Below are 10950 nucleotides of genomic sequence, written 5' to 3'. Positions count from 1 at the left end.
GGCTCCCGTTGTCGTGGTTGACACGGGGTCCTCTTTGAGCTCAGATCCTCACCCTGTTCAGCCACTTCTGGGGGTTAGCTCCAGGACCCGCTCCAAGCACAGCTCAGTGGTGAAGGAGCTCAACTAGACCACCTCTGAGTCCAGCAAAGCGGATAAGTCCCCAAACTCCCCAGTGGACGCCACTGCTGATGCCTTTGAATGGAACCCTGAAGAGCTCGAGCGGGAGGCCGAGGCTTCCGTCGAAATGGTGGAGCCTTTTGGTCCTGGTCTGTGAGCACATGGACTCCATCATGACTCCAGCTAGGCTGCAATCCCTCCTGGAGTCTTGCAACCCCGATTGCACTCTGGTAATCCCGAAGCCTGGAGAGAGGTGCCACCGCTTCGACACTCTTAGGCCGGGCACCAACTACCCCAATGCCGTGCTCTCCTCCCAATTCTTCAGATTGGGGTTGTCTCTTCCCCTTCATCCCTTCATCTTGGAGGTTCTGGACTTCTATGAGGTCTCCCCTATGCAGCTTACCCCCAACTTTTACCACATGGCGGTTTGCCCCTACATCCTCTACGACATCCACCATGGGATGAGGATATCTGCCTTGGAGTTGGGCTGGTTTTTCCAGCTGAAGCTCACTGGGAGGACCCCGAGGTTCTTCTACCTTACTGCATGCAATACCCACCATAAGAAGGGTATCAGGGGCAACCGCCAGTCGATGTTTGACTGGCAAAAGCTCTTCCTTTATTGCTACGACTGCCCAGTCTACAGGAAGGACTTTCCCTTTGTCCATTGTGGGTTTAGTTTTTTAGGCTTCCCGTTTAATTTCCTTATATTCGTATTTGTTGTAGACATGCCAGTGCAGACCCCTTTGGCGGGAGAGTCCCTGGAAATGGCCAAGCATGTGCTAGGGCTTTCCACCAAGCTGGGTGATGGCTTCAGCCTGCTAACTCCAGAGAATCTGGAGAGGCATGGTGCATGTGTTGAGGTGACGGGAAGCCCAGGTTTTTCCTCAGCTTACAACCCTGAACTTGTTTACTGTTGATGCTATGTTTCCTGCAAATTTCTTGTTATATATTGTGCATGCTTTATAACTTTTATGCCATCTACCATGCTTGCACCCTTTTATATTTCCGTAAAGAATTGTATAGTTTCTGACTGTTTCCCTTGTCTCCTATTCTTGCAGATATGGCCTCCAACATCCTCAAGTTCGTGAAGCGATCCACCAAGTACGAGGACCTCTTCGGAGAGGCCTCCGGCTCCCAGGCCCCCATTGCTGCGAAGCCTGTGTCCCAGTTGCCTACTCCCTCCTTGGAGCAAAAGAAGGCTTCCTCCGGAGGCCGCAAGAGGGACCCCTCCAAGGCGGCGGAGGCGGGGTCTTCAGTTGAGGGCCGCTCTAACAAGAAGCCCAGGCTGACCCTGACACGTAGCTCTCCTGCATCCTCCTCCACTCAGAAGACCCAGTTCTTCCAGCGGATGCTCTCCGACCAGATCCCCGAGGCTACCATTCGGGAGTGGGATAAGCTTTCCCTGACAGAGGCCACCCGCGACAAGGCGGTGGCCAATGCCAAGAGCTTGTTCCTCGACCTCAAGATGGGCGAGCATGTTGCTGACACTGCTCGGGTTAACGAGACTATGAGGGCGGATCTGAAGCAGGGCAGGGCTGATCTGGCTTCCACCATAAAAGAGAGGGACGCCTTCCAAAAAGCTAACCTCAAGTTTAAAGAAGCGGAAGTCAAGGCCTCGCAGGTGAGGGAGAAGGAGGAGATAATGAGGAAGGGGCTCGAGGAGGAGGTTGATGGCTTGTGCCGGCAGGTTCAGGAATTGGGGCTGCAGGTGAAAAGCCTCCAGGATGCGGCTGCCACTATGAAGGCCGGGAGGAAGGAGCGGGAGGCCGCGATCTTCGAGGCGGGGGTTGCCGCCGGGGTTAAGGGCCGTGTAAAGTCCGCCTATCGGTTCTTCCCGGAGAACGATTGGGCTAAACTCAGCTCCGACGCTGCTCTTGCCTTAGAAGAGGCCAAGGCTGAGGATGCGCTAAGCTCCGGAAAGATCGAAGCCGGGACAGAGGCTGCCGAGAAGAGCTCGAAGCCCTCTGATGGGGATCCCGCGGAGGCTACGGATGTTGTGGCCCCCGATGATGCTTTGCGAGAAGCCCCTCCTCAGGATATGATTCCTTCCGGCGTCCTGGCTGCAGACGATGCTCAGAAGACCTCCTCTTCTCCTGCTGTCCCCTGATTACTCTACCCCCAGTCTATGGATCAAACTTTTATTTTTTAACTATGAATTTTCCAGCGTGATGCTTGCGTCATGAATTGAATATTTTTTGGATGAGGGTGCGGACTCCTCGGAAAGTCTCGCAAGTTGTTTTAGATATTCCAAGGGACCTCCCCCTGTTGGTGTGGGGAGGAATTTTGCCTTGCACATTTCTTTTTACTTTATTGCAACCGCACTATTTCCTCATCTGCTTTGTGTCAATTGCTTGTATTTCTTTCAATATTGTTATATTTGCCGTCCGACCTTCCATGCAGGTAAAAAGAATGAGGGTAAGGGGTAACCCTTATATTAAGAACACAGTAAGTTCAATTTCCGGGGGTTGTGACCCTTGGGACCTTGTTCACCAAGTACTGCTTGCTTCGTGAATATATGGGGGCACGATCATGCTCGATCTCCAATAGCGTAAAGAGTCTTTAAATTTCCCTAAGTAGTATGTAGCTTAGTGGATTTCAGCCTGGCTTTAACTTGGGCCGCTAGTGGAGAAGACCATCTTAGGACTTAGAGGGGTTTACCCCCCTAGTGAACTTGGTAATAACTCACTTAAGACCTTGTAAACCCCAGTTTGTATGTGAGCTCGTCAATGATGCCTCACGCATAAGCCCCAAGCGTAAGCCCTGAGAGAAAGCTTTGAGCGTGAGCCTTAAGGGTAATCCTCACTCGTAAGCCTTGAAGTAGTCCTCAAGTGTAAGCCTTGATGTACTTCCACAAATATAAGCCTTGGTGTAATTCCACAAATATGAGCCTTGATGTAATTTCACAAATGCAAGCCTTGATGTAATTTCACAAATGCAAGCCTTGATGTAATTCCACAAATGCAAGCCTTGATGTAATTCCACAAAGTAAGCCTTGATGCTTCGAGAAATTTTGCACCTTGAAGGGCTTTGATAAGCCCAAACTTTGAAGGGCTTTGATAAGCCCAAACCTCGAAAGGCTTTGATAAGCTTTAACCTTGAAAGCCTTGATAGGCTTTAACCTTGAAAGCCTTGATAGGCTTTAACCTTGAAAGCCTAGATAGGCTTTGAACATTGAAAGCCTTGATAGGCTTTAAACCTTGAAGGGCTTTGATAAGCCCTACTTCCAATAAATGCAGCCTTGCAAGCTTGGAAAGCTTGTAACCTTGAAAGCTTTGATAAGCTTTAACCTTGGAAGCCTTGATAGGCTTTAAGCCTTGAAAGCCTTGATAGGCTTTAAACCTTGAAGGGCTTTGATAACCCCTACTTCCAATAAATGCAGCCTTGCAAACTTGGAAAGCTTGAAACCTTGAAAGCTTTGATAAGCTTTAACCTTGGAAGCCTTGATAGGCTTTAACCTTGAAAGCCTTGATAGGCTTTAAACCTTGAAGGGCTTTGATAAGCCATACTTTCAATAAATGTAGCTGATAGGGATTGGATTAAGTAAGTGTTACGACCCGATCCAGTAAAGGCCCGTATAGTTGGATTAACCATGCTAAATCTCGCTTCAGCCCAATAATGGTCCGAACCAGATATACATGGATCGTAATATGGGCTCGAGGCCCATATGAAGGTCCAGCTACGAAATTAAATCCTACGATGCGATTGACTCCTGTGGATAAACTCTCGAGAGTCTGAGATAAGTGTCAACGCTCGAGGATAAGAGTCCTACCTTACCTCTTGCTCCAAAGCATACTTCGATAAGAAGTCTGGTACATGGAATCGTACTTCCATCCGACTTCTGACTTCGAAGTGCCTATATAAAGGGCCCTACCCCTCATAACTAGAACTACGTTTTGGACTTGATTCTTCTCCAAGCAGAAGATACGTAGGCATCTCGCACCGAGACCAGTCCAAAGCACGAATCGCTCACCCCTCGTTTTCTTTTCCATAACATTTGGCGCCGTCTGTGGGAAGAAGGCAACAACCATGACAAACCCAACCAGACCACGTTCTGAAATCCATGTTCCACGCAGTCGAACCACCACTGGAGTCTCGACTGAATCGATCCCCGTAACTACCTCCCTCCCGCTCGGTACGACCATTGCTCAAACCACCGCTCCCCTGACCTTTGGGTCGCTGCCCCCAATGACTCGAGTAATTGCAACCATTACCGACGCCGGCACGCATTACTCAACTATCACGACAACCACTCGTGGAGGCACGGGTGATGACTATGTGCATGTAACTGATTACGACTCCTCTGAATCGGAGCAAGAGCATGATACCCCCCCTCGAAGGAGAAGAGATACCGATCATATTCGACATCGTCGATGCCGCCATAGGCAGGACACTAATGAGCCCAGAGGAGCGACGAACCAAGCGTATGAGGACCGAATCCGTGCTTATGAGGAAGAAATTGCACGATTAAAAAGGGATCAGGCAAGATTACCTCCTCCGGAACCAAGGGACGAAAACCCTCGTCAAACCGTCATGAATCAGATCCACTTGTTACCCGCGGACGATCCAGATAACCCCATTCCACCTTTCACCCAGGAAATTATGGGTGCAAGAATATCCAGAAAATTCAAGCTCCCAACCATAAAAGCTTATGATGGTACAGGTGATCCCGCTAACCACGTTCGGACCTTCATGAACACTCTATTGCTCCAACCCGTCACGGAAGCAATCAAGTGCCGTGCTTTTCCTCAAACCTTGAGCGGGATGGCTCAACATTGGTATAGTCGCCTACCCCCAAATTCTATTTCCTGTTTTGCTGACTTAAGCAGGGCTTTCATAGGGCAATTCGTTGGAAGCAAAACGCATGCTAAGAGCTCTGCCTCTCTAATGAATCTACATCAAGGTAAAAACGAGTCACTCCTGGAGTATATGAATCGTTTTACCAAAGAAGCCTTGAAAGTCCCAGACATAGATCAGAAGGTAGCCATGATTGCACTCCAGCAGGGTACCACTGATGACAACTTTCGCCGGTCTCTAGCCAAGAGGGCACCTGACAATATTAATGACCTGCAAGAGAGAGCCGGGAAGTATATTAAGGCGTAGGAAAGCCTAAGAAAATCCCAGAATAACCAAGGACCGAACACCAACTTCAAGAAACGTGGGAGCGATGCCGAGTATAACGCTGAGAACAAATATGCCAAAAAGGATGATGATGAGAAGTCGCCTGCTAAAAAGAAGTTAGGACCGAGGTTCACAGAATATGCTAGGCTCAATGCCCCAGGAGTCAAATCCTGATGGAGATCGAAAAGGATGAGAGTATTCAATGGCCGAAGCCTATAAGGACCAATCCGGAGAAACGAAACAAAGATTTGTATTGTCGATTCCATAAGGACATAGGGCATAAGACCGATGACTGCCGGCAGTTGAAAGATGAAATCGAATTCTTGATCCGAAGAGGCAAGTTGTCTAAATTTACAAAGGATGGAGATAAGAATCATCGAGACAATGACAGCCGAGGAAGAGACAACGAGGATAAAAGAACTCAGCCTCGGGGGCCTGTGATTAACATGGTCTTCGGAGGACCTACGGCTGCAGGCACTTCCAATAATTCGAGAAAAGCTTATGCAAGGGAAGTGATGAGCATAGTTGGAGAACCCCCGAAACGGGCAAAAATTGACTATGCAATGGCATTCGACAACGTCGACCTTGAGAAGGTAAAATTCCCCCATGACGACCCTTTAGTAATTACACTGGTGATTGGAAACTCGTCTGTAAAGAGAGGACTTGTAGATAATGGAGCCTCGGTGGATATCTTGTTCTATGATGCATATGAAAAGATGGGGTACTCTGATACTCAACTGACACCCTCGGATATGCCTATATATGGCTTCAACAATGTGGAAACAAAGATCAAGGGCATGATCCAACTACCTGTAACTATGGGTACCGAACCTAGGCAAGCCACGTGTATGCTAAATTTCTTGGTTGTTAAAGCTTCATCAACCTATAATGCCATCCTTGGAAGGACTGGGATACACGCCTCTAAAGCAATTCCGTCCACTTACCACATGAAGATTAAATTCCCAACTAGGAACGGAATTGGAGAGGAATTGGGAGATCAAAAAATGGCCCGAAGTTGTTATGTTGGAGAACTGAGATCCGGAGGAACTGGGGGGCAAGTGCTGCCCATAGAGGACCTTGATGTCTGAGAAGAGGAAGAAAGAAGAGGCAAGCCTGCCGAGGACTTGATTCCAATCCCATTATATACTGAGGAACCCGAAAAGGTCACCTATATTGGAACATTACTCCAGGAAAACTTGAAGCAAGAACTAGTAAAATTCTTGAGGAACAACCGTGATGTTTTTGCTTGGACAGGGGCCGACATGCTAGGTATCGATCCCTTATTTATGACTCACAAGTTGAATGTGAATCCTGATAGAAAACCGATTAAGCAAAAGAAAAGAAACTTCGCCCCTAAAAGGCAGGAAGCTATTAAACAAGAGGTCGATAAGTAGTTAGAAACAGGGTTTATTGAGGAAATTCAATTTCTAGAATGGTTAGCTAACCCCGTCATGGTCAAGAAAGCTAATGGAAAATGGAGGATGTGTGTGGACTTCACCGACCCGAATGATGCTTGCCCTAAGGATTGTTTCCCTCTTCCAAGGATATATACACTAATAGACGCCACTGCTGGTCATGAGATGCTAAGCTTCATGGACGGGTTCAGTGGATATAATCAGATCCGGATGAACAAGGACGGCGTACCCAAGGTATCATTCATCACTGACTTTGGTGTATTTTGTTATTTGGTTATGGCATTTGGACTTAAGAATGCAGGAGCCACATACCAACGTCTGGCAAACAAGATGTTTAAACATCTGATAGGTAAGACTATGGAAGTATACGTTGATGATATGTTGGTGAAAAGCTTGAATAAAGTGGATCACCTAGAATACTTGAAAGAGGCTTTTGAAGTCTTGAGGACGCATAAGATGATGTTAAACCCGGCCAAGTGTGCTTTTGGGGTTGGTTCCGGGAAGTTCCTGGGTGTAATGGTCTCCAAGCGCGGTATTGAGGCCAACCCTAACAAAATAAAAGCTATCCTCGACATGGAACCACCCAAGAGTATAAGGGATGTACAGAACATAACAGGAAGGATCGCGGCCCTGGGAAGATTTGTATCCAGGTCGGGAGACATATGTTTACCTTTCTTCAAAGCGTTAAAGAAGGTTAAGAACTTCGAGTGGACAGAGGAGAGCCAAGTAGCTTTTGAAGAACTGAAAAAGTACATGGCAGAGCCACCTCTCTTATCGAAACCTATTGATGGTGAGATCTTGTATGTATACTTGGCTGTTTCAGAACAAGCACTGAGTGCTGTATTAGTTCGGGAGGAATTGAAAGTTCAGAAACCGGTGTACTATGTGAGCAAAGTTTTGCATGGAGCGGAACTCAATTACTCGGTGATCGAAAAGTTTGCTTTGGCCATGATTACGGCCTCAAGGAAGTTGAGACCATATTTTCAGTCTCACAAAATAGAAGTCTTGACGGACCAACCTCTTCGTAACGTTATACATAGCCCGAAAGCTAGTGGAAGGCTAATCAAGTGGGCAATTGAGCTCGGGGAATTTGATATTCGATACAAGCCACGGACAGCGATTAAGGCTCAGGCTCTTGCTGACTTCCTTGTTGAATGTACCATTAGCAATCAGGAAGTCGGGGGGCAGGAGGACAAGGTGGAAGAACCCACGAAGAAAGAGAAACCTAAAGAGTACTGGCTGCTATTTTCTAACGGGGCTTCAAAAACAAAAGGTAGTGGTGCAGGACTTGTGCTCCAAAGCCCTGATGGTTTTACTGTGGAATACGCTATTAAGCTGGATTTCCTGACCACTAACAAAGAAGCTCAGTATGAAGCATTGATAGCTGGACTTGGTTTGGCTAGAACCTTGAGGGTAAAGAACTTGAAAGTCTGTGGCGACTCAAAGCTTGTAGTCTTCCAAGTGAATGGTGAGTTTGAAGCTCGTGAGGAAGCTATGTCGAAGTATCTAACGATTGTGAAGACCCAGATGGTACTATTTGAAGAGTGCCTAGTAGAATATGTACCAAGGGAGGAAAACACTAAGGCTAATGCCTTGTCGCAATTCGCATCCTCTGATGACGAGGTGTGCTCAGGAAGCGTTTATTATCAGGTTTTGAGAACCCCGAGCATCGAAGCAAAATTAGTCGCTTCCATAGATACAGGGGCAGCCTGGATGAATGAGATTAAGTTGTATCTAGAAAACGGTCACCTACCGCCGAATACCGATGAAGCGCGAAAGTTGCAAGTTAGGGCCCTTAAGTATGTGCTCATCGAGGGAATCTTATACAGAAAGTCATTTATAATCCCTTACTTGAGATGCTTAAGGCCGGAGGAGGCTCGAGAAGCCCTTAGAGAAGTTCATGAAGGTGTATGCAGTCAACACCTGGGAGGAAGGGCATTGGCTCATAAGGTCACTCGCCTTGGGTTTTATTGGCCAGAAATGTTGAAACATGCTCAAGACTATGTGAAAAAGTGTGATCGCTGCCAAAGATTCGCTCCAATAGTGCGACAACCACCTGAGATGCTGACATCGATTAATACTCCCATCCCTTTTACAATGTGGGGAATGGACATCCTCGGACCGTTTCTCCTCGCTAGCACACAAAGAAAATTTTTGTTGGTAGCAATTGACTATTTTACTAAGTGGATTGAGGCCAAACCTCTGGCCAAAATAACCACCAAACAAGTTGCTCAGTTTGTGTGGGAGAACATTATATGCAGGTATGGAATACCTCGAGTCATGGTAACAGACAATGGAACCCAGTTCAATAATGTTGAATTCAAAAGTTATTGTGAAGATTACTCGATTGAGTTACGTTTCACCTCCGTTGCTCATCCTCAAGCTAACGGACAGGCTGAGGTGGCTAACAGGATAATCCTAGATGGACTGAAAAAGAGAGTTGAGAAAGCCCAGGGATCGTGGGCCGAAGAGTTGCTCCCTATACTTTGGGCGTATCGAATGACTTGTAAAACCTCAACTGGGGCAACCCCTTTTCACTTAGCCTATAGGGCCGAGGCTGTGGTGCCACTTGAAATCACTCACACTTCCTCTAGGGTCCAACAGTATGAGCCATAAGCCAATGAGGAAGGAATGAGACTTGCACTCGACATGATTGATGAGATCCGTGATGAAGCTCATGCTAAGATTGTGGAAAACCAGAAACGAGCTTCCTACTATTACAACCTACGGGTTAAAGAGCGATACTTTCGAGAAGGAGACCTGGTGCTCAGAAAGATTAAAGCTTCTGGAGTAGGCCCCAAGGGCAAGATGGCTCCAAATTGGGAAGGCCCCTATCAAGTTAAGGCCGTTACAGGCCATGGCTCATACAAGCTCCAGACCCTCGAAGGAATTGAAGTTCCCAGGATTTGGCATGCGACCAACTTAAAAATATATTATATTTGATATCTACTCAATGGTATTAGAAGCTATTAGTTATTACCAAAATAAGGTCGTGTAGACCACTGCCATGTAGTTGATTTCGAAAGTAGTTTATCTCTTTTACTATGATATTAATAAAAGTCCGGAGGATTCTTTACCTTGATGTTTCCAGGTTTTATTAAGTTACCTATTATTTCTTTGCGAAGAAAAATCCTGAAAATAAATACGAGCTTTGAGGCTAAGAAAAGATACCAAGTAAATGCTAAGTTAAAAATATGACGAGTAAAAGTCGACCAATCCTGAAGGGTCAACATCATGATTATGAAAATCCTAAGTTAGGGACTTAACGTAATCATTAGGGAATGATTATGAGAATCCCAAGCTGTAATCATTAGCAGACGATTTGGAGTTTGAAAATTCTAAGTAAGAATTACTCTGATTTGATCCCGATTCATGAATTAAAGTTAAAGTCCTGAGGATTATTCTAAGACTCGAGCTCACAAGTATGGTCAACCTAACATTCAAAGGTCGATCTAAAGATTCAAAGTACAGAATGATAAACGCACGATATGCATAAGTCAAAATGTGAAACATAAATTAACTAAAATAGATAAGTTAATAAAAGGTCAACCCCGAATGGTACAAATATTCGGTTAATAAATAATTACAAAATAAGCCGTGCAGGGCTGAAAAAGGGCCTAATCTAGGGGAGCCCATCGTTGAAGATATCCTCCTCCGCCTGATTCTCCCCCAGAATTTGGGCCTCAGCATCTTGGGCTTCTTGGTCCCGGGCCTCAGCATCTTGGGCTTGGGCGTCTTGGGCCTTCGCCCCGAGGTCCTCCGCAGCCTTACTGGGATCCTCGATCACGAGTTCCTCGGAGGGAATCTCCTCACCTTGAGAGTCGTCTGGGTGCGAATCCCCGAGGTTCTCGACTTCCATAGGGGAGCATGTCTCTTCCCCTTGAAGTTTCGGAACCGGGAATCGCTCCAAGGTGACCCCCTCGATTTGGGTCCCGAGTTCCTCAATAATCCGTTCCCAGCAAGACTTGAAGGTCTCGGGGAAACTAGCATCGTACTCGGCGACGAGGAGATCTTCGAATTCCTGCGACGCCTTGTAGTCAGCGATGGCCTCCTTCTTGACCCTAGCCAACTCCGCCTCCAGGGTGCGGACTTTCTCCTGCTCAGCCACAAGCTCCGCCTCCACTTTTCGAAACTGCTCGAAGTTGGCAGTCGAAGCTTTGAGGTAACGATCACGATCGCCTTCTCAGCCCTGACCGCCTTCAAGTTGTGGACGGCAGCCTAGAGGTAGGTGTTAACCTGCACAGTGAAAGCATGATTAAAAAGAGAAAAATTTCTAAGTAAAGAATCCTCAGAAATAATA

At 46.8% G+C, this 10950-nt stretch overlaps 2 protein-coding genes across 2 annotated transcripts; both read left to right on the top strand.

Moving 5' to 3' along the window:
- The first annotated feature begins 5408 nt into the window (after positions 1 to 5408).
- Positions 5409 to 6323, top strand: LOC108221388 (uncharacterized). Its single transcript, XM_017395270.1, has one exon. It carries the CDS (start codon positions 5409 to 5411, stop codon positions 6321 to 6323), a length of 915 nt encoding a protein of 304 aa, XP_017250759.1.
- A 363-nt stretch (positions 6324 to 6686) lies between these two features.
- Positions 6687 to 9266, top strand: LOC108221387 (uncharacterized). The gene has a single exon (XM_064093844.1). The coding sequence runs from the start codon at positions 6687 to 6689 to the stop codon at positions 9264 to 9266; it is 2580 nt and encodes an 859-aa protein (XP_063949914.1).
- Positions 9267 to 10950: the final 1684 nt, after the last annotated feature.

This window comes from Daucus carota, chromosome 5 (assembly GCF_001625215.2).
Source record: "Daucus carota subsp. sativus chromosome 5, DH1 v3.0, whole genome shotgun sequence".
NCBI classification, from domain to species: Eukaryota; Viridiplantae; Streptophyta; class Magnoliopsida; order Apiales; family Apiaceae; genus Daucus; species Daucus carota.
The sequence above is the reverse complement of the archived record's forward strand: the minus strand, read 5'-3'. Positions and strand labels throughout refer to the sequence as shown.

What these genes read in the sequence shown, in the direction of transcription:
- LOC108221388 (XM_017395270.1), top strand. Translation starts at nt 5,409, where the DNA reads ATGGAGATCGAAAAGGATGAGAGTATTCAATGGCCGAAGCCTATAAGG.
- LOC108221387 (XM_064093844.1), top strand. Translation starts at nt 6,687, where the DNA reads ATGGTCAAGAAAGCTAATGGAAAATGGAGGATGTGTGTGGACTTCACC.